The sequence below is a fragment of the Saimiri boliviensis genome, chromosome 2 (genome assembly GCF_048565385.1).
Source record: "Saimiri boliviensis isolate mSaiBol1 chromosome 2, mSaiBol1.pri, whole genome shotgun sequence".
Classification (NCBI taxonomy): domain Eukaryota; kingdom Metazoa; phylum Chordata; class Mammalia; order Primates; family Cebidae; genus Saimiri; species Saimiri boliviensis.
The window spans coordinates 198,220,926-198,245,190 of record NC_133450.1 but is presented as its reverse complement, the minus strand read 5'-3'; the positions used below and the strand labels follow the sequence as shown (position 1 = coordinate 198,245,190).

The window sequence follows — 24,265 nt, the reverse complement described above, 5'->3', positions numbered from 1 at the left end:
CAAGAGATGAAAGTTTGGAAGACCACAAACTTTTATGAGAATCTACAACACAGCAAGAGACTGTAAAGGAAAATAAATTATATTTCAAAAGTGAATCCCTGCCACAAAAAGAAAATGCATTTTATTTACATTGATAAAACCTGCCAGAGCTTTAAAGTTGCTAAAGATACTGCTGAGAAAAGCTAAGCTGAACTGAAGATTACCTCAAAGCACAGTGTTTTGATGTGTTGTGTAGGTCATCATTAGAGTTTGCAGACAAGCTCTTTTAAGATGTTATAGCCACTGCTCCAAACAGACACATTAAGCAAGTCATCAGGAGCAAAGGAAAACTTTGCACAATTCTGCAAGCTGATGGTACCATGAAAAGAATAAGAAGGAATATAGGAAAGGCAGGTAAATTTTAACTTAAACAGTCCAGGTTTGAGTTCAGAAGAGGATGGCTTGGCAGAATTAGTCAACCAGCCCATGGAATTCAAACAGAAGAAGGGTCAGGTCTAGATTCACATTTGATGCCACTTGCCAGCCAGAGGTTCAAATATATGTGTATGTATTCCCTCCGGTGACTACTGCTGAGCGACTATTACACACAAGGTACAGTGAGGCACTGCAGTGAATACACAGATAAGGAAAACAAAAACAGTTCCTATGCTCAAGAAGCTCACAATCCAGTAGACGGGATGAAACAAACATATTCTATGTGAAAATACATTTGAGACCCCTGGCCAGGTGCAGTGGCTCATGTCTGTAACAACAGCACTTTGGGAGGCTGAGGCAGGTGGATCACCTGAGGTCAGGAGTACAAAACCAGCCTGACCAACATGGCGAAACCCTTTCTCTACTAAAAATACAAAATTAGCCAGGTGAGGTAATGCATGCCTATAATCCCAGCTATTTGAGAGGCTGAGGCAGGAGAATCACTTGAACCCATGAGGCAGAAGTTGCAGTGAGCCGAGATCGCACCATTGCACTCTAACCTGGGCAACAAAAGCAAAACTCTGTCTTAAAAAAATAAACAAGAAGAAAAAGAAAATATATTTGAACATTTGAGACGCCTAAGAGAGGCTGGAGAAGATGTGGAATTGCAACCCTATTTTGCTTCAAAACACATATAGGAACAACAGTGTTCTAAAACTGGTGATGCTACTGAAAGGAGAGTTAAAATGCCAGCAGATTATTAACATTTCACAAATGAAGAAGGATGCCAAAAATCTCAAATAAGAAAAAAAAAAAAAAAAAAAAACAGCTCTTAGGCACAAAACCTGTTCCTCAATGCTCCACTGAACACTACAAGTCCCTAAAGCTGAACTTAAAAGGCATGTGACAGCTGTTGATTGGTTATAGGAATCCACAGGAAAAAAATGCACCCCTTGGGTGCATGACATGCATCTTATCTGTAGAACATGGTATGTTCTGCACTGAGAAGAGGTAAAAGAAAAGAAAACGTATACGATAGCATTCTAAAAAGTATGACGTGGAGCTAGACAAATGTAAGACTACCTGTTGTAAAGCAGAGTTCCAGTGCAGCACCCATCCCTCCCAAATTTAATTGTTCATGCACTGAACAAACCATCCATAAACTATCAATACTTTTCTGTCTTAAGGGCATTTCGCCATCGAAACAGAATGTAAATCAACCGAATTCTAAAAAGAAAGGCAATCTGAAAAACACCTTTTTGGCGAAAATTATATTTAAATAAATATTAGATGAACAGCAACCAACTAGAACCCCTCAATTCCTAACCAGTTGAAAGTTATTTGTAATTCTACACCTTTGTATATTAATATGAAAACTCTGATATACCAAGTGTCTCCTTCCTAACACCTCTACATATAGTTTTCCTGTGCTACTATAACTGAATAATAATATTTAACTACACCAATAAGCCTGACTATACTACTAGTAGAAAAAAAAAAAAAAAAAGCAAATGGGTAAGCAAACATTGGGGGACAAAAAAGGACTGGAAGAATAGGATGACAGGATGGATACCTAATAAAACATAAATGTCCCCCATTCATCTGCAATGCTAGTCATTTTCTCTCTAGCAGATCTCAGATTTTCAGAACAAGTATGCAGGTTATTTAAAACTGAGTTATATATAGTCATTTAGCAGCAGCAAAAACACTTCTGGCATTATCACAGATGCTAGATCGCTACAGGAATTTTTTCCCCCTCAAACTAGCAATTTTTCTTCACCAAGAACCAATCATCCTTTATTTCTAAAAACAAGAGCCCTTCTCTACCCCTAAAACAAACAAATCAAAGACACAGTTAAATTCTACGCTAATGAAACTGGTGAGATTACATCCCAGGCGTTGTCAGAGCCTATTTTTCATACACCACCACAAGACAGTTTGATGCAGTATTCCTGATTGCTTTATATCGTATTTGTAAATACACTCACTAATCCACTAAATTAGGTAATTTACAAACAGGTCCTCTCAGTTATTAGTGGCCAGCAGTCAAGTTCTATTACATTTGATCCTCGTACAGTTGTCTGAACATTTCCACCCAGGTTAAGGGCTCGGATCCGAGAGAAGGAGGTTAGCGAAATTTGGATGGGGGCAGGGTGGAAGCTGGGAGAAATCTCTGCATCTCAGCCCTCAGCGACAACATTCAGCCAGTGCCCACAGAAAAACTAAATTCGGAACCTCTTCCTCCTGTTACACTAGCAACAAAGAGGGAGTTTCCGTAACGCTCCCGTCACCCACCAGGTGCCCAATCTCCTTCCCAGCCCAGAGCCAGCGCTCCCGCAGGGGCCTCCGAGTGCGGGGAGGCCGCGGGGCCCGGGTCACGGCACGAAGGGGGGATGGGGTGCGAGCGAGCAAGCGAGGTCTGCAGAGCGGGCCGTGGAAGGGCTCCGGGACCCGCTGAAACACCTGAACCCAACCGGCGGGCGACGGGCAAGAGAAAAGGGACCGAATAGCTAATGAAGCAGAAACTGGAATTCGGTGGGAGAGGTGAAGAGCCCTTGCTGGGGGTACAGCTGCGAGGAGCACAGAAAACAGGCGGCGGATGGCGGGGAGACTCCAAGGAGGTGGAAGAGAGGAGCCAGGCCCGGAAGACCAGGGAAGGGGATGCCACCTGGGGCAGAGGAGGCGCCAGTGCAGCCTCTACCTGCCGGCGGGCGGGACGGGCCGCTCAGGTGTGACTGGGAGGAGGGGGCCGAGTGGGGAAGGGGCCGCCGAGGGCGCACCGGGGGCCGCGCAGAGGCGCCTGCGAGTCGGCAGCCGCGGAGCCAGCGCGCGGGCATCAGCGGGACCCGGGGAAGCGAGAGGCGGAGTGGGGATCTTTGGACTGCACGGTGCGCTCAGGGGAGGCTGGGGACAGCGAGAGGCAACGGGCGGCGGGCGCCCGCTGCGCGTCGCGGAGCAAGGGAGGCATCCGGGCGGGCGGCCGGGAGGCGGGAGCCCCTCACCTGCGCGGCGGAGGAGGCGGAGCTGCAGCAGCCCATGGCGGGGCCGAAGGAGCCCGGAGGCGGCGCCGGGCGCGCAGCTACGCCCCGGAGCCCCTCGGCATGCGAGCCGGCGGGCGCCCGGGGAGGGCGCGGCCTGGCCCTGCACGGCTCGGCGGCAGCGGCGGCGGCGGCGGCGGCAGCGGCTGGTACTCAAGGGACGGCGCGGCTCGGGGCAGGCGCCGGCCACATCCCCCGGCGGCGGCGGCGGCGGCGGCGGCGGCGGCGGCTGCGCGGCTCCTGCTCTGCTCCTGCTGCTGCAGCTGCTCCCCAGCGGAAAGGGGCGGGCAGCGGCGGCGGCGGCGCCTCCCTCTGTCCCCCGCCTCCCGCCTCCCGCGCCCAGTCCCTCTCCCGCTCCCTCTCCCGGGCCGCCGCCTCCTCAGCGCCGCGCGCGTCTCCCATCAGACTCCCCGCCCCCAGTGCAGCGCCGCGCGGGCGGCAGGGCGGCGGCAGCCAGAACGAGGCCGGGCCCTTCCGCGCGTGTCAGAGGCTGCGCGGCGCCGGGCTCATTTAGCGGTGGCACCGAGGCAGCGCTCGGCCTCGAGGCGAGCGGGCGGCGCGGACGGAGGCAGCCGAAGACCGGCCGACTCGCTGCCGAGAAGGGGCCGGGTTGCTTCCAGACTCCGGAGGCAGGCGGGACTTCAGACCCTTCCCGCTGGGCGCGCAACCGAGGGTCCTGATGGCCTCCTACAGCTCCGTCGCTGTTTTTTTTTCTCTCTCTCTCCAGAGGAAGGCGTAGACAAGAAACCTTTCCTGGAGAAGGAATTGGTGATAGAAGACGGGAAGAAACAAGCATCTGTTGCTACTGTCCCTATTTTGCTGTTGTGGAAGCTGAGCCTTGAAAGGGACCAAGAACCTAATGAAACGTCCCCAAGGTTGAAATGGGAATAAAGAGCCAGAATTAAGGAAAAGGCAAAAAGTTATCCAGGCTCGCCAGTCAAAGCCATATTGGATCTAAGCTAAACTTTCTTATACAGGATAGTCTACAAAAAACAATAAGCGGACATTCATTTATTGATATTAAAAATACTTACCGAAGACATGCTAAGTTCTAGTAACCGGTACTGGGAATAAAGACGAACAAAAGAGACTTACCAAGTTCCTGCTGCTAAACCAATAGACTCAAGGAAGTAGTAACAAGTTAAAGTAGACATGGTCAGTACCTTCAAGAAATTTGCCACTACAAAAGAGTCGTTAGGAAATACAGTGTGAGGTGAAAACAGTTAAAAAGTGAAAGAAATGGCCGGGCGCGGTGGCTCACGCCTGTAATCCTAGTACTTTGGGAGGCTGAGGCAGGTGGATCACTTGAGGTCAGAGTTTAAGACCAGCCTGGCCAACAAGGCGAAACCCTGACGCTACTAAAAATACAAAAATTAAGCCGGGCGCGGTGGCTCAAACCTGTAATCCCAGCACTTTGGGAGGCTGAGGCGGGCGGATCACGAGGTCAAGAGATCAAGACCAGCCTGGTCAACATGGTGAAACCCCGTCTTTACTAAAAATACAAAAAATTAGCCGGGCGTGGTGGCACGTACCTGTAATCCCAGCTACTCAGGAGGCTGAGGCAGGAGAATTGCCTGAACCCAGGAGGCGGAGGTTGCGGTGAGCCGAGATCGCGCCATTGCACTCCAGCCTGGGTAACAAGAGCGAAACTCCGTCTCAAAAAAAAAAAAAAAAAAAAAATTAGCCAGGCGTGGTGGCAGGTGCCTGTAATCCCAGCTACTTGGAAGGCTAAGGCAGGAGAAGCACTTGAACCCAGAAGGTGGAGGTTGCAATGAGCCGAGACTGCTCCATTTCTCTCCAGCCTGAGCGACAGAGGGAGACCCTGTCTCAAAAAAAAAAAAAAAAAAAAAAAGTGAAAGAAAAATAAAACTAACGATAATGATTAATGTTAAGAGAACCACATTGTCAGGAAATGTTATAACCTTCGCATCTCCTTTCATCTTGTCAAAGAATGTCTCTAAAGACAGACTCAGAAAAGGAAGTAAGTTGATTTGTAAAGATGCTAGGGAGTGAGACTTCCAAAAGGACTGATTCACCAAATATGAGATATCAAGTGTTAAGGAGTACTTTAAAGGGAAGAAAAGAACACCGAATTCAGTTGACTTTACGTACATTGAAAGGGAATTTAAGCAAAGGAAAGTTGGAATGGGAGTCTGTAAGGGGACAGCAACAGAAAGGGCCAGAGAAGAATTCTAATTGGTGTTTTCCTGTGCCATTTCCTGAGTTTGTGACTGTGGACGCAGTTACTTCTCCAAATCTCATTGTCCTCTGCTGTGAAATGCTGGTAGCAGGTATGACTGCAAAGTCTTGTGGTCAAGATTAAATAACGTAAAAATGTGCTGCTAGGTCAGCAAGTACCCAGCTGCTTGAAATCTTGAATTCTGCTTTCTTCCTAGTTTCCTTTCAGTTTGATCAGAGGGTCCACCATACCACGGAGCTGGCGAATCCTACATGTTTCCGGCAACCATTAGACCAATAAATACAAGTGAAGACATAAAACTCTATTGGTTCTAGTCCCAATTCTGGTTGTAAACTCCAGAATTAGATTGTAAACTCCCTGAGAACAAGGAAAAGTATTTTCTCTTTTGTATCTCCCTCAGCTCTCTCAAATGTTTGTTGAATTATTCAGTGCAGCCAGGAATAAAAAACATTCCCTTGAGATTTTTCCCTCAAAGCCAGAAAAGTACATCTTGTTTTTAACTCAGGGAGGAGGCTGAAAGTAAAATTACAGTCCTAAACAAGAAGCCATCTGTCTTCCTCCTTTATTGTCAAGGAAAGGGGAGTTGTTTCTCTTAGCAGAGTCAATATGGGAGCATTTCTCTCAGATTAGAAAAATCTTTTTGGCTAGTGCTGTTGTTCCATAGAGTAGCTAGTGCTTATTCTGTAACTGGAACTGTAGAAGCAGATAAATGTGTAACAGACTGTGGCAGTGCTTCATAAAATATATTTTACTTTTTTGGAAATCTCTTTCCTAGACATAGATAATGTGAATATAACTGAAAGCAACCACAGTCCCTTGTGCTTGACTGATCTGAACTTTGGTTTCCTCTTTAAAGTTAATAGAACTAAGAGTTCTAAGATTCTGCAAGGTGCTTTGTAAACACACTAATTATGTATGTATGCACCATATATGCATATGAATGTGATGTTTCAAAATTATACCTCATCATTAGCCTCAGGGAAACTAACATTTCTTGCACTGATATCCTGTACCTTCTAAGAATGAGTCTCTTTCCCATCCCCCTCAGGCTAAAAAAAAAAGCCTTGTAAAATGAGAGAGGGGCAAATTACTATTCCTTTTCACTCTTTCTCATAAACAAGTATACACAGCATTCAATGAAATTAAAAAACAGCAAACTCAGAAATCACAAAAGGGATTTTTTTTTTCTGAAGCCAGTGATCAGGGTACTCATCTCACTATGGTGAGATGTCAGGGCAAGCCCTTTCAAAGGGGCTTAGGTTGTTCTTTTTCTTTTGGGAAAAAGAGGAAGTTTTTATAAAACTTATGTAAAAACAGCATCTGCACTAACCAGGATAAAATTATAAGGTCTATCAATCTTGGTGCTGGAGGGTAAAATCGGATCACCAGCTGAGCCAGCCAGAAATGCTTCCCAATGGTCTAGTATTGCATAATTGGCCTTGTGAATTCCAAGGGTTCGAGCTTCAGATGGAGGGCTTGGTGCTGGCCACTCACTGAGGGAAAACATTGAATTAATGGTCTTTCCAATGATTTTAATAAAGCCCAACTCATTGTTCACATGATTTCAGGTTTTCGGGTAACAGAAATATAAATGCATCTCTATAGGTATATAACGGCTCAGAATTGTCCTCTTAATTTAAAAACTATGGCATTTGGTGCTTTGGCTGTGTTATTTACGTTTTAGCACATACTGTGCTCACAGTCACATCCCACAAGAGCATATTTGCTTCAGCAGAGCCCTAGCTTCCAGATTTGCCTCACAACCTCTTCCTCCTGAGCATTCACATATCACCCCTGGGAGATGCTCCAAAAGCAAAAACTAATTGTAACCAATGTAACTGTTCATTCATTGCTAGAGAGGCAAGAGCAGGTCTCTATTTGAGAAGTTAGAAATATATCTCAGCCTCCCAGTTAAACCAGAAGTTAGAAATCCACTTTACCTGAAAAGAACTCAGGCATGCAATAGAAAAAGACAACATTGTATTAGCAAGACTGGCAATTCTTAAGTCCTTAGCTCTGCAACTTTGTTTCTGCTCACACTTGTAAGTTGACATTCCTCCAGTGTTAATTAATACCTCTGGCTTTCATTTGTGGTTTCACTTGGATTTTTGTTGCAAGATCAAACAATGTATGAATTCTCTTTAAATGCTTTCTAGAACTTCTGTTTAGAGAGGTGTAGCTTCTCCCTACTACTTTTCCAAACGACTTTTTTAAAAAAATTGTAATCATTCAATTCATTTAATAATTTTTGTATTGACTGCTTTCTATGAGCTAAACATGTTAGATTTTGATTAAGTAGCCTGTGCTCAAGCGTCAGTCCTCAGGGATGTGAGCTGTTTCCAACATAAAATTAGTGCTGGCTTTTTTGGGGGGATAGTGGGATGAGGAAGAGGAGGAAATAGAAGCAGGTTTATGAGCATTAATTTGAGAAGGAAAGAAGACATTTGTAAAGCAGGGAAATCTATTTATTTAACTACATTTCTTGAGCCATTATAATGAACCGAATACCTACCTAAGTCCCTGGGATTCAAAGACAAAGTACACTCCTTGCCTTTAGATCATTCTTAAGGTGTGGAAAGATATTTAAACCAAGAACAGGGTATAGTTTAAATTTAATGAAAGGGAAAAGTTCACATGCTATATAAGCTTAAAGGAGGTCCACAAAGATTGATTTTTTTTTTTAATTAAACAAATGCTGCTACACTCCTCTTTTTCCTGTTAACCCTTTCTTACCTCCACTAGACAAGTTCCCACTGTGTACCAAATGCCTAGAAAACAGTTTTTGGTATCCAGGAATGTTTCATAAATATTTATTCAATGAATAAATGAATTTTGTCAATGAATCCCTAGGAATTTAGATTTATAAATGCCTAAAATGTCTCAAAGGAAAGCTTATTTTAAATATCAGATTACTACTTTTAAAGATCCTTTTTTTGGGTGGGGGCCAGGCGTGGTGGCTCAAGCCTGTAATCCCAGCACTTTGGGAGGCCGAGGCGGGTGGATCACGAGGTCAAGAGATCAAGACCAGCCTGGTCAACATGGTGAAACCCCACCTCTACTAAAAATACAAAAAATTAACTGGACATGGTGGCGCGTGCCTGTAATCCCAGCTACTCAGGAGGCTGAGGCAGGAGAATTGCCTGAGCCCAGGAGGCGGAGGTTGCGGTGAGCCGAGATCGCGCCATTGCACTCCAGCCTGGGTAACAAGAGCGAAACTCCGTCTCAAAAAAAAAAAAAAAAAAAGAAAGAAACTCTGTCTAAAAAAAAAAAAAAAAAAAAAAAAAAATCCTTTTTTTTTTTTTTTTTTTTTTTTTCTGTAAAATTTCTGGTATAAAACAGGTTTGTTTTTCTGGCTGGGCACAGTGGCAGATATCCGTAATCCCAGCACTTTGGGAGGCTGAGGCAGGCAGATCACTTGAGCTCACAAGTTCAAGACCATCCTAGGCAACATGGCAAAACCCTGTCTCTACAAAATATACAAAAATTAGCCAGGCATCATGGTGTATGTCTGTAGTCCCAGCAACTCAGGAGGCTGAGATGAGAGGGTGGCTTAAGCCTGGGAGGTAGAGGTTGCAGTGAGCCAAGATGGCACCACTGCAGGCCAGCCCGGGTGATACAGCCAAACTTTGTCTCAAAAAAAAAAAAAAGTTTATTTTTCTAATATTGGAAGTATAGAAGGCTTTTCTTTGGATAACACTAGCCTAATACCTTAGTAAAAGACAGATAGGATTAACCACATAAACATTTTTAAAACTCTTCCATGCAAAAGGTACTACAAAATAAATACCAATTACAAAGAGATTAGTAATACTTTTAAAGTCTATATAAAGGTTTACATAATACACAAGAAGCTTCTATTTGAAACAAAACAAAAGCCACTCCACAGAAAAATGAGTAAAGGACATAACAGACAAAATCCACAGTGAAAGAAATATAAGAACTAATAAAATGTGAAATGTTGCTCCACCTCACTAATAATAAAACTGTAAACTTAAAAATTAGGAGACATCATTCCTTAACTAGCATATTGGCAAAGATTTAAAAGCTTAATAATAACCAGTGTGAGAGAAGGTCATAGTACTCTACACATGATTAATGGTGATATAAATAGTTACCCTCTTTCTGGGGAGAAATTTATGAATTTGTATCAAAATGTAAAAGGTGTATTCTTTTAATCCAGCAATTCTTCCCCTTAGAATATCCAGCAGCAATACAGTCTTGTTTTTAACATGGAAAAATTGAGAAAAAATCTAAATTTCCATAGACAGAAGATTGGTTAAGTAATTGCTTAAAAAATAGGAAGCACTATACAACTGTTAAAAAGTATGAGCACTTTGGGAGGCCAAGGAGGGCAGAACATGAGGTCAAGAGATCAAGACCATCCTGGCCAACATGGTCAAACCCCATCTCTACTAAAAATACAAAAATTAGCTGGGCATTTGGCATGCGCTTGTAGTCACAGCTACTCAGGAGGCTGAGGCGGAAGAATCACTTGGACCTGGGAGGTGGAGGTTGCAGTGAGCCAAGACTGCACCATTTCGCTCCAGCCTGGAGACAGAGCAAGACTCCATCTCAAAAAAAAAAAAAAAAAAAAAAAAAAAAAAAAAAAAAAAAAGTATGAGCAACCTGTATTTAATGACATGGGCCATGCATAACTAAAATATGCCATCAACTAAAAAACAGTAGTTCACAAAATAGGATTATGATGGAATTCTGTTCATGTCAGTTGTGTGTATGTGATGTAAATTGTGTGTGCACGAGCACATGTGTGCATGTTTATATAGATGAGGCTGTGAGGAATATATACCAATCTGTTAACAACAGTTACCTTTGGAGAGGAGGTGGGGATAAATCGTGGTGAGCTAGAACAAGACAGAAGAGAGACATGTTCTGAATTATAACTTCTGAATTTTTTTGTAGTTTTGACAAAAGCATATGCTTTTTAAAAGACTATATTTAGGCCAGGCACTTTGGCTCATGCCTGTAATCCTAGCACTTTGGGAGGCTGAGGTGGGTGGATCACCTGAGGTCAGAAGTTCAAGACCAGCCTGGCCATCATGGTGAAACCCCACCTTTAAAAAAAACAAAACAAAACAAAACTATATTTAAATATTTTAATAAAAGAAAACAAAACATTTTATTTCATTAAGAACAGGGAGGGGGTTCTCTGGAATGACCTGTTAATCATGAAGAACATATACGGTGTCCAGAGTACAAGGAAAGAACAGGTCACAAATGCCATGATTAGGAAAAGCTTCATAAAGGAAATAGTGTTTCAGTTGTTTTTTGACCAACATGTAGCTTTGGATAAGTGAAGATGAGGGGAGAAAAAGAGAACTCTCAGGTGTAAAATGACTTAAGCAAAGGTGCAGGCTTAGAAATCAATAAGATCTACTGGATGTTCCAGTTATCTATTGTTGTATCACAAACCAAACTAAAACTTGATGACTTAAAGCAATAACAATCATCAGCTCTCACAGTTGGGGGACCAGAGTAGGCCCAGCTAGGCGGTTCTCACTTAAGCGTTGTCATGTGGTTGCATTTAGATATTGGATGAGGCAGAAGTTACCTTGAAGTTTCCTCATGCCTAGAGGTTAATACTGGCTGTTGGCTATCAGCCAGAATACCTACTTGGAGCCTTGTCATGTGACCTGGGTTTCCTCCCAGCTTGGTAACTGAGTTCTAAGTGTGAGCATCTTTTTTAAAAAAGCATTATTATTATTATTATTATTATTATTATTATTATTATTAGAGACAGACTCTTGCTCTGCCACCCAGGCTGGAGGGCAGTGTCATGATCTGGGCTCACCGCAAACTCCACCTCTTGGGTTCAAGCAGTTCTCCTGCCTCAGCCTCCCGAGTAGCTGGAATTACAAGCACCTGCCACCAGACCTGGTTAATTTTTGTATTTTTAGTAGAGACAGAGTTTCGCCGTGTTGGCCAAGCTGGTCTTGAACTCCTGATCTAAGGTGATCCACCTGCCTTGGCCTCCCAAAGTGCTGGGATTATAGGTGTGAGCCACCACACCAGGCCAGAGTGAGCATCTTTAGAGGACCAGGCTAACACTGCATTACCTTTTATAACCTGGCTTTGGGTAGCACACAGCATCACTTTGCTATAGTCACAGGCCCATTCAGATTCAAGGGAAGGGACTGTAAGTGTTCCCCAAACTGTATCATTGAGTAATATCAATGTCATACTGTAAGAAGAACATGTCAGTTGGGAGATTGTGGCATGAGCTCTTCTGTTTGTCACAGTTTCAAACACTAAAGTATCTTCTGACGGGGGCCAGTTTCTCCTATCTACCTTACCCTCTGGCATTCATAGGCCTTGGAATTTGTACCTCCTACAGCTAAGAGGAATCAGAGGGTTTTGAGTAAAGTAGTAATACAGTGAGCTTTTTGCTTTAAAATGATCACTGTGATGGTATCTTACGGGGAGGACTAGAGGGAAGAAAGATTAAATAATAAAAACAGTAGGTGCTAGAGCTATGCCCCTAGTCATCAACTCCCCTACTCAATTCAGAAAAAATGGTGCCTAAGTGTGATTGACAGGAGTCTTCCATATTCTTTTCCAAAGCCTTCAGTCTTCAGAATGCTTTCAGTGGAACTCAATTCTCATAGAACCAGATGCTCCTGTGCCTGGCAGGAAATTACTAGGCCTTGGGAAGTAATTGACCTTTTTGAGAATACCAAGGTACCACTTCAGGGATACTAACTGATATTACTCCCACTGAGCAAAGGACATAGACTCCCTGGAAATGAAGCCTGACTTGACCACCAACTTACTTCCCAAGTGCTCTGATAGTTTGCCTGCTAGTGTGGTGCTACAGAGCAATGTGGAGGAATGGGGAGGCAGGGTGGGCTACAAGGTCTGTATAAATTGCTGAACTAGCAATTTGAAGCTTAGCTGCAGTCATTCCCAGCTTACCTCAAGTCCTGTTAAGAGATTTGTTTAAGGCAATGAAAAGTATAGTATTAGTTTGGTTTTTGAAGTTTCTTTCCCTATTATTATTTTATTGAAAAAACTGTCAAAATCTACCTGTTCTTTCTCACAGATCTCCTTTCTTCCTTTTCCATTGGTGCTAGACAGAGGCGTTTCCTTAGCACTATGTAATTTAGAAGAGGCTGTGTCAATTGCATAAAATATTTCTAATCTCCATAATTAAGATGCTGCTGGTCTGACAGCTTTGCTCTCTTACTCCCCCTCAGCTAGTTGCAGGGATGTAGAAAGACATTTTAAAAGAGTAGTAAAGCAAAAATGACATGCTGTTCCCTTCCCGAAGGGCCTGCTCATGACTGTCACCAGCTTCCCTAGGCTCCTTCCTGGAGAGTTTCATTTATGGCTTCCTCAAAAGCAGGAAAGAGAAACTATGCTAAGGTCCTCCAGGCCATCTTCTTTCTATCCCCAGAAAATGTGTACCCTGTCCTCAGTTTAAATTCAGTGGAAATTCAGACTGTCCCTTATCTTTTAAATTTTATGATGATGATGATGATGATTTTTGAGATCAAGTCTTGGTCTGTTTCCCAGGCTGGAATGCAATGGCATGACCTTGGCTCACTGCAACCCCCACCTCACTGGTTCAAGCGATTCTCCTGTCTCAGACTCCCAAGTAGCTAGGATTACAGGTATATGCCACCATGCCCAGCTAATTCTTTTTTTTTTTTTTTTTTTTTTTTTTTTGGTTTTTAATAGAGACAGGGTTTCACTATGTTGACCAAGTTGGTCTTGAATGGCTGACCTCAAGTGATCCACCTGCCTTGGCCTCCCAAATTGTTGGGATTACAGGCATGATCCCAGCCTAGATTGTCCCTTCTTATAGACCACTCTTGAGGTCAATTCCCTGGACAGTGTTTGACACAGAATCATCACTGATAAATCTGGGTTGAACACCTGAATGGACAAAGTCTGATTAAAGAGAAATTTAGAGGTGAGAAGTAGCAGAATGTTGCAGTTGCTGGCACAGAATCTTTAAAGATCACGTAGTCCAGTTTCCTATACTTTTGGGAAAAACACAGAGAGATAACAAGTCACCAAGGTTGCCATATATTCAACTTTTTTCTTGCCTCTTGGTAGTTTGATAATGTATTCAGGTATAACATATCAAAGTCTTGCTTCATCTTTATAGTAAGTCTGTTAAGTAAAAATTATTATTACTATTTTAGAGATTAGTAAAATGAGGTATAAAAGATAGTCTTGATAGACTGTGTTAAGCTGCTATAACAAATTAACTCTCAAATCTAGGTGGTTTAATAGGAGAAAGGTTTATTTCTCCATTGCAGTATGTATGACACAGCAGTTGGTCCAGAGAGAGAGTTGGCAATAATAGTGTCTGCTTTACGCAATCATTCAGGTGCCCAGGCTTATGAAGGCTCTAAGATATTTTACTTTTTTCAGATGGAATCTCACTCTGTCACCCAGGCTGGAGTACAGTGGCACAATCTTGGCTTGCTGCAATCTCTACCTCCTGGGGTTCAAGTGATTCTCCTGCCTCAGCCTCCCGAGTAGCTGGGATTACAGACACATGCCACCATGTCCTGCTAATTTTTATATTTTCAGTAGAGACAGGGATTTGCCATGTTGACCAGGCTGGTCTTGAACTCCTGACCTGAGGTGATCCACCTGCCTCAGTTTCCCACAGTGCTAGGATTACAGGCATGAGCCACTGTGGCCGGCTTTCTAAGATATTTTAGCTGCACCCTATGTAACTTGAATTCTTCCAACCCTTTCTGGAAGAAGAGAAGGTTGGATAATTACCCATGGAATTTTTACTGCTTCAGTCTACAAATGACACATACCACTTTTGGTTGCATTTTACTAGTTACTACTAGTCACATATCCTCACATAACCAAAGGGTAGATGAAATGTAGAAGAAATTGATTATTTGGTAAGCATTATTCCCACTGTCACTGCTCCAAGAGATTTGTTTACTGCCCAATAGCTATTAAGTAGCAAGGTTAGCTTTACATAGTCATTCAGGTGACTCAAGCTATCTGATGCCAGAGTCCATGCGATTTTTTTTCATAACTTGATAATGCTATGTTGGGGATGGAAGTGGCCATAGTTTGGAGAGGCAGCTGTAGCATGATGGGAAAAGCCCTAGACTTGAGACAATTGAGCTAACATATCCATTTTACTACCTACTAGCTGTGAGACCTTGGGCAAGTCCCTCAGTCTCTGCTAAAAGCAGTTTTTCACCAGGAATGAGTGGCTCATGCCTGCAATCTTAGCACTCTAGGAGTTTGAGGCAAGAGGATTGCTTGAGTCCAGTTCAAGACCAGCCTGGGTAATATGGTGGGACTTCATCTGTACAAAAACTTAAAAATTAGCCAATATGATGGGCATGCCAGAAGTCTCAGCTACTCAGGAGCCTGAGGTGGGAGGATTGTTGCTTGAGTCCACGAGGTTAAGGCTGCAGTGAGCTATGATCATGCCATTGTACTCCTGCCTGGGTGACAAAGTGAGACACTGTCAAAAAAAAAAAAAAAAAAAAAAAAAAGGCCCTTTTCCTATCTATAAAATAAGAACAAACAGAACTCTCATAAGATTGCTGTGAAGGTAAAAGTATGAGAGCCTTCAGGTTTGAGAAAAAGTTGTGGCCTGAGAGCAGTCTTGTATTTAAAAACACTGTAAATGTTGGCGCCTCTCTAGGAAGTAAATGTCAAAGCACAGGTAAGAGCCTTCAGGACATATAACATACCTTCAATGAATATTTAAGTCTGAATTCTTGTCATTTCTTCTTCTTGCCCCTCATTCTGCCAACACAAGTATCTTCCTGGAAATTCAAGGGCTTCCATAGTGAGAGAAAGTTCGAGTTGAAATTTTGCCAAAGGGAAGACTTTAGTAACCTGATCCCAACACTTCCAGCATTTAAGTTCTGATTCTATTACCAGTCCTTTTTCTGATATCAGCAATTTTCTTCATGTGTTGCCAAGCACAACTCATTCATGACTTCAGGGAAAAGGAAAGGATAATGTCACAGCGGAATTAAAAGTTGTGGCTTGAGAGCAGTCTTGCATTTAAAAGCACTGTAAATGTTGGTGCCTCTCTAGGAAGTAAATGTCAAGGCACATGTAATACAGAGTGAGCACCAGTGCCTTCAGTTATTAATCTATTGAGAAAGCCCATTTGGCTCATTATAACATCCTTGTCTCAACTCCAAAATTAGAACCTCTTTATGATTTTAATATTATTTAGAAAAAAAATAAAATTTCTGTTATGTGACCTGAGAAAATGCCCTTGTTTTTGTCCTGAGAAAGGAAAGTAAATTGCTTCCTATGGGGAGGTGCATAAATTCCTTCAGGGCCCTGGGTAATTGCTTAGGAGAGTATTGGTACAAATAATTGACAATCTAAAAACCAAGGTTCTTGGCAAAAGTAGTGAACTTCCTTGAAGCAAGGCTCGATTTTCAAAATGAACCTAAAGCTCAAAAACCTTTATTCCTCACTTTGCTTTTGTTGTCAGCGACTCAAACATCCTGACACACTAGTTACAATCTTGGGATCAGGAGTGAGACAAATGTGGGATTGATAACCAGGTCAGCAAATTCTAGCTGTGGGAACTTGTGCAAGTTACAGAAGTTCTCTGAACTCCTCATCTGTGACATTGCATCATGATTATTAAATGAGGAAGAGCACCTGGCAAGGTTACAATGGTATATCTGGCATGCTTGACACGGGAACAACAAAATTATTAACAGTTATCATCATTGTCTTATTCTTTAGTTAGAAACAATGAACAACTTAAAATAATCCTTTTTTTTTTTTTTTTTTTTTTTTTTTTTTTTTTTTTTGAGACAGAGTCTCACTCTGTCGCCCAGGCCAAAGTACAGTGATATGATCTCGGCTCACCGCAACCTCCGCCTCTTGGGTTCAAGCGATTCTCCTGCCTCAGCCTCCAGAGTAGCTGGGGTTACAGGTGCCTGCCACCACACCAAGCTAATTTTTGTATTTTTAGTAGGGAAGAGGTTTCATCATGTTGGCCAGACTGGTCTGGAACTCCTGACCTCAGGTGATCCACCCGCCTTGGCTTCCCAAGGTGCTGGGATTACAGGCATGAGCCACCTCACCCAGCCTGATAATACTACTTCTGTATTGGGGAATGAAGTCATATTTCTATGTCATTGTTTCTCTCTCTGAAAACAAAACAAAACAAAACAAAACAAAAAACCAAAAAGCACAATCCTGGGAACCTCTCAAGTTTTAAAAGACCTGTAGTGAAATAATAATAGTTTACAGGTATGGAGTGCTTGCTATCTGCCAGGAGCTATGCAGTGCTATGCCAAGGGCAGAGCCGTAGAAGTGCCTAGTCTGTTGCAATAGGAAGTGATTTGTCTGCAGAGGATGTGAAAAAACAATAAAGCCTCATCTGTCTGCCTGAGGTGGGCAGATCACTCCTTGAGGCCAGGAGTTCTCAACCAGCCTAGACAACATGGCGAAACCCTGTCTCTATTAATAAATAAAAAAAATTAGCAGGGCATGGTGGCATACATATGCCACCAGCATAATCTCAGCTACTAAGGCTGAAGCACAAGAATTGCCTGAACCCAGGCAGCAGAGGCTGCAGTGAGCCGAGATCACACTACCACACTTTCAGTCTGGGTGACAGAGGGAGACTTTGTCTCAAAAAATTTTTGTTTTAATTAAAAAGAAGTACACCGGCCGGGCGCGGTGGCTCAAGCTTGTAATCCCAGTACTTTGGGAGGCCAAGGCGGGCGGATCACGAGGTCGAGAGATCTAGACCATCCTGGTCAACATGGTGAAACCCCGTCTCTACTAAAAATACAAAAAATTAGCTGGGCATGGTGGTGCGTGCCTGTAATCCCAGCTACTCAGGAGGCTGAGGCAGGAGAATTGCCTGAACCCAGGAGGCGGAGGTTGCGGTGAGCCGAGATCGCGCCATTGCACTCCAGCCTGGGTAACAAGAGCAAAACTCCGTCTCAAAAAAAAAAAAAAAAAAAGAAGTACACCAAAGGCAATAAAGGCCCCTATAATCATGCTATCCAAAAGACAAAAATAAAAATCATTTATTGATTACTGTATCTCAGCAGTCCTAGATTCATTCCATTATTTTAATCCTTACTGTGAACCTATGAAGTAGTTTTACTTTTTACATTTTTCATATTTTTTTAGAGTAGGTGAGTCCTAGAGAAGTTATGGAAGTAGCCTAAGGTTGTAAACCTGAGCTTGCAAGAGGCAGGCCGGGATTCAAACACAGCTCTGTTTGACTGGAAGTCTAATCTCTTAACAACTCTGCAGTTTTACAAGAACTCTGTTCCCCGCTGACCATTATTAATATTTTGGTATTTTGCCTTTCAGTTTCTTTTATATACATACTTACGTGTGTTTTCTAGATGTACATGCAGTTTTTTGAACAAAATTGGGATTGTGTTGGGTATAATGTTTTGTATCCTGCTTTTTAACCTAATGTTACAGTGTAAGCATTTTCTGCATCATTATATAGAATTCAAATTCTATAATGTATGATTTTCAGTGGCTACATAATAGTTCATCATATGCTTTACCATAGCTGAAGAAATAAATTCTCTACTGTTAGACTCCAGTTTGAATAAAGTTCTTGAAAATGTAATTTTAACCATTCTGAAAGTCAGTTTGGTAATATATCATGAACTGTACAAAGCTCTTACCTTTATAACCTCACTTCTAGGAGTTTATTTAAAGGAAATAAACAAATTATGGTCAAGATTTATGAATGAGGTTGTTTATGACAGTGATAGTAAAAACATTTATGTTGCATAGAAGAAAAATGAGAAGAAAACAATGATACATTAGCAATGTATCATTACTTACTGATATAACTTTTACTGAGTTATTGATGATTTTATTGCACTTTATTTTTAAATTTTTATTTATTTATTTTTTGAGATGGAGTTTTGCTCTTGTTGCCCAGACTAAAGTGCAATGGCATGATCTCAGCTCACTGCAACCTCTGCCTCCTGAATTCAAGTGATTCTCCTGTCTCAGCCTCCCAAGTAACTGGGATTATAGGTATGTGCCAAGTGTGGACCTGGCTAATTTTTTTTTTTGGTACTTTTAGTAGAGATAGGGTTTCACTGTGTTGGCCAGACTGGTCTCGAACTCTTGACCTCAGGTAATCCACCTGCCTCGGCCTCCCAAAGTGCTGGAATTACAGGCATGAGCCACTGTGCCTGACCTTATTGCACTTTAAATAATATTTCTTATATATCTTTTAAAATTTTTATTATTATATTTTTCAGTATTTTCTAAAATTCCTATAATAAACATGTATAACTTCTAAAAATTAAAAAGAATTTATTTTTAAAATGTTGGTAATTTTTATTGAATCTTCAACTCATCAATCACTGAATCCTGATCTTACATACAAAGTTACAAAGTCTGATTAAAATGTTCTGTACAGCTCACACTTTCCAACAATATCTGGTCTAGGCTGGAATTAAATGTCACTCTGTCTTCTCTTACGGGTCCTTTAATCCTCAACTGTTAGTGGCTTTCACTCCACCAGTTCTTTGATTGTTCCCAACCTTACCAGGGTGAAGACATTCGTTTACTTCTACAACTGCTTGTTTTAAGGATATCCAATTTATTTCTCTCATTAGGAAATTAAAGAAATTTTGACACAGCCCATCTTTTTCAGATCAGATGAAATATTTTTTTTCTAACTTAAAAATAAAAATTCCTTCTATGTAGCTAGCTCTCTCTAAAAATTTTGGACATGGTTACCAATTTCCATTGCAAGCAGAAGCTTCCTGTATATCTGGGCAATGATATGTTAGCTGTTATCTTCAGCCAACTCTGTTCACTTAGGATCCAGTTTTCTCATCTATAAAATTAAGACTTAAGGTCATTGAGCTGTAAGGGCTCTGTCTAGTCTTAATCCTTAGTTAAAAACCCATTAGTAAAGGACTCAGTGTTAGTTCTTTCCAGTCCTAATTCTGAAGGAGAATGTAAATATAATATATTAAATATAACTGAAGACAGAGTTAGTAAACTCAAAATAGGTTAGAAGAAATTACTGTAAAAGAAGATATATATCGAGAGATATATTTATTAATGTAAATATATCAATTCTCTTCATGATACAAAAGCAATGAGTTTAGTATAGAGGCTTAGTGTACTATTAAGGGAAGATGCTGAATTTAGAAATAAATTGACCCTGAAAGGAGGCTTGACTCTGTCATTTATTAGCTACACGGCCTTTAGCAAGTTACGTAAACCTGTGGCTGCTTTTTAGAGTTTCTCTTTGTCTTGATATTCTGCACAATTTCTGTACAGTGTCCAGATATGGGTTTGTTTTTGCTTACCCTGCTTGTGAATGGTTGGGATTTTTGAATTCGTGGGTGGTACATTTTATTCATTTTAGAAAATTCCTAGCAATTAAATATTCAAGTATTGCCTATAAAAGCAAAACAATATGACCTCTGGGAATTACTTTAACATATTTAACAAAGAAAGAAAATAAACAAATGTGGCAAAATCTTGTTAAATGTGGTATCTGGGTGATGGGCATGTAGGGTTTATAGTACTATTTTAATAAAAAACAAAGAGCCGTAAGAGGATTAACAGCTATTCTGTCTCCTTCTCCTTGTGGAGCTTCAATGGAACATACATCAGACCTTGTTCTATACTTCATGTCTCTGAATGCTCATAGTTTCCATATTTTTATCTCGTGATATTTTGGATAATTTTTTCTAAACTACATTTAGTTTACTTATTCTGTCTTCAGTTATATTTAATGTTATTGAGCATTTAATTTTGATTATTATAATTTGTATTTATAGACATGCATTTTGATTCCTTTTCAAATTTGTTAGGTTACTTTATCCATTATTCTTTTTCTCCAATCAGAAGTAAGCTTTATCTCTCTGAGAATTAAAACGCACACACACACACACACACACACACACACACGCATGCATGCACGCACATATGCACACACACACATCCCTCCTCACCTCCTTTCCCAGCTATCAAAAAAAAAAAGGCATAGTTTTTTAAAGTATTTTCTTCTATAGCCTAAATGTCATCATTCCAATATCAGAAATATGTGAAAATCTGGTATATTGTCTCTGTTCTGTGGTTTCTAAAGGATCTTGTTCAGGGTATCTTGCTTGTGTGCTTGATTATTTTTGACTGTGTGCTGCTCATTTATTTGAAAAAATGATATGTTGGATTTTTTTCTGGTCTAGGATAAAGGTGTTTTCCTCTAGAGAGGATATATATTTGATTATTTGGTGTTCAAAGGCATTAACAATTTTTAAACAAATTCAGAAATTGCCAAATTTTTTTGACAAATCAAATTCAGTGATGTATTTGTAGGCTGCAAATTTGAGTGATGATTAACTTGTCAACACTTTTCAGTCCTTTTCCCTCTCTTAGGCTTAGCAACAAGGTAATTTTCTTATAGCCCTTGGAGTAAGGAAGAGGTATAAACTTTTGGTACCCTATCTTCATTGGAGTGAAGGGGCCCCTCCTTAGAGATTCTATTTTGGACAGGACATTAGCTTTGATTTCCTTCCCTCTTGCCATGGGAGGCTATCAACACTCTGGGAAAAAAGCAGCCTCAGTGTTTTCTCTTCCCTTCCTAGAAAAAGATGAATGATAAACTCTTCTAAGTTCCAATTTCTTCATATGTAAGATGAAGTTGATATTGCTTTACTTACAGAAATGTGTGTTAAGCAAGATACAAAAGGCCCTTTGTAAATTGTAAATCACAATATAAACTTAACTCTGGAAACCAGAGCCGTTAAGGTTTGAGAAAACTCTTCAAGTTGCATGGATACCTGGGGGCATATGTATTTTTTAATGTGTGTTTCAGGGAATGCTCATATATTTAGTGAGTTTCAAATAATCCATTGACCACCAAAAATTTTTAAAGCATTTGAAAATGGAAATTATTATTTGAAACAATTAAGTACAGGAAGAAGGTACCAGATTGGCTTTGTGTTTATTCATTTAGATGTTGCTGAAATGGGCTGGGCACCATAGCTCATGCCTGTAATCCCAACACTTTCTGAGGCCAAGCAAGGTGGATCAGGAGGTCAGGAGTTCGAGACCAGCCTGGCCAACATGGTAAAACCCTATCTCTACTAAAAATACAAAAAATTAGCCAGGTATGGTGAAGCATTCCTGTAATCCCCGCTACTTGGGAGGCTGAGGCAGGAGAATATTTGAACCCAGGAAGTGGAGGTTGCGGTGAGTGAAGATCACGCCATTGCACTCCAGCCTGGGTGACAGAGCAAGACTCTGTCTAAAAAAAAAAAAAAAAAAAAAAAAATTGCTGAAATGTTTTAATCTTTGCCGATTACTAAAATAGTGATTATTTGTTCAGTAAAACTATGTTTTATCTGTTCTTTTCCAGACTATAATTTCATGTGTGTGAAATTCAAGGGGAAAAAGGAAACAACACATAATCCAAATTAAATGCATTTGTCTTGATTTAAGTTTAGCATTTAATAGGAAGAGCGTTTTGTTCCTTTCATAATTTATTCATTGCATACTTTTTTTTTTTTTGAGACAGAGTGTCACTCTTGTTACCCAGGCTGGAGTGCAATGGCGCGATCTCGGCTCACCGCAACCTCCGCCTCCTGGGTTCAAGCAATTCTCCTGCCTCAGCCTCCTGAGTAGCTGGGATTACAGGCACGTGCCACCATGCCCAGCTAATTTTTTGTATTTTTAGTAGAGACAGGGTTTCACCATGTTGACCAGGATGGTCTCGATCTCTCGACCTTGTGATCCACCCGCCTCGGCCCCCCAAAGTGCTGGGATTACAGGCTTGAGCCACCGTGCCCGGCTCATTGCATACTTTTATTCATGGATGCATAGACTCTTAGAATGTCAGAGCCAGCTGAATCTGTACAGATCAGCTAATTTAACCTTCTTTTTTTTTTTTTTGAGACGGAGTTTCGCTCTTGTTACCCAGGCTGGAGTGCAATGGCGCGATCTCGGCTCACCGCAACCTCCGCTTCCTGGGCTCAGGCAATTCTCCTGCCTCAGCCTCCTGAGTAGCTGGGATTACAGGCATGCACCACCATGCCCAGCTAGTTTTTTGTATTTTTGGTAGAGACGGGGTTTCACCATGTTGACCAGGATGGTCTCGATCTCTCGACCTCGTGATCCACCCGCCTCGGCCTCCCAAAGTGCTGGGATTACAGGCTTGAGCCACCGCACCCGGCAATTTAACCTTCTTAATTTACATTTGAGGACACCAAGGAAAGGAAAGAGATAAATTTACTGGAATTCTAAGTGTAGCAAATATTCCAGAGACTTTCTGCTAATTACAATGTTGCTTTTGTCTAAGAAAACATAGCAGAGTTTGATATTTTCCTTCTTTTCCGCTGCAGTATCACCAGTATCACACTTAAGGGCCTGATCAAATGTTTTTTGTTTGTTTGTTTGTTTGTTTTGAGATGAAGTCCTGCTCTGTCTCCCAGGCTGGAGGACAGTGGCACAGTCTCAGCTCACTGCAACCTCCGCCTCCCGGGTTCAAGCGATTCCCCTGCCTCAGCTTCCTAATTAGCTGAGATTACAGGTGCCTGCCACCATGCCTGGCTAATTTTTGTATTTTTAGTAGAGACAGAGTTTAACTATGGTGGTCAGGCTGGTCTTGAACTTTTGACTTTGTGATCCGCTTGCCTTGGCCTCCCAAAGTGCTGAGATTATAGGCATGAGCCACTGTGCCTGGCCAAATGTTTTACCTTTTTGGAAAAGCTTTCCTGGCTCAGATGAGGTGACTCATCTCACCCTACTCAAAGGCTTTCTCATATACTAGAATTTCTACTATAATTTTTCAGCCCTTTCCCCAAAACAAGTCTTGCCATAATCCAGCATCAGAGCAAAAGAGAAGTCAATGATGAGAAGCCTTATAATGTGACGGTTTAATTCTAAGGTGGGCATCAGTCACTCTTTCATTTAACAAATATTTGTTAAGTACCGACCATGTGCTGGGTGCTAGAATTACAATGATAAACAAAAGATGTGGTGGTTATTTCACCATTTTCACACCACTTCTTTAGTCACTACTTTTGTCTCTCTTTTGGACAACTCCATTTATCCTCTAACTGGTGTTTCTGCTTATACTGTGATCTCCCTTTGATCCATTCTTCACCCAGCAGTCAGAAGGATCTTTTGGTCATTAAATCCCCTCCTTAAACCTCTTAGAAGTTCCACTTGTGGAACAGCAGCATGAGGAGCTCTATGGACACAATCCCTAGAGTTCACTGTAACTACTGAACATTATATTTTTTAAAAACCCAATCATTTATAAATCCCTCGAAATTGTCCCAAGAACATATAGCAGATGAAGAAACACTTACTTAAAATAATCTAGGCTGGGCCTGGTGACTCAAGCCTGTAATCCCAGCACTTTGGGAGGCCAAGGCGGTGGATCACCTGAGGTCAGGAGTTCAAGACCAGCCTGACCAACATGGCGAAACCCCTTCTCGACAGAAGGAAAGAAAGAAAGAAAAAGAAAGAAAGAAAGGAAGGAAGAAAGGAAGGAAGGAAGGAAGAAAGAAAGGAAGGGAAAGAAAGAAAGAGAATGTACTAGATCTTGGGAAGAACAATAGGAGTCTTTGACATAGCTCACCCTCTCCCTCCTCCCTTCCCATCTCAA

General features: G+C 41.6%; 1 protein-coding gene across 3 annotated transcripts in view; it reads right to left on the bottom strand.

The window, feature by feature from the left end:
- SLC44A1 (solute carrier family 44 member 1) overlaps positions 1–3,682 on the bottom strand; it is a 186,126-nt gene extending 182,444 nt beyond the window's left edge. For 2 of the 3 annotated variants that reach the window (XM_003925259.4, XM_010336000.3), the window contains exon 1: positions 3,417–3,532. In XM_003925259.4, coding sequence (XP_003925308.1) covers positions 3,417–3,452 — 36 coding nt within the window. In that variant the 5' untranslated portion in view covers positions 3,453–3,532. Of the gene's footprint in view, positions 1–3,416 lie in introns of all 3 variants that reach the window. The other variant, XM_010336001.3, reaches the window with a different exon arrangement.
- Positions 3,683–24,265: the final 20,583 nt, after the last annotated feature.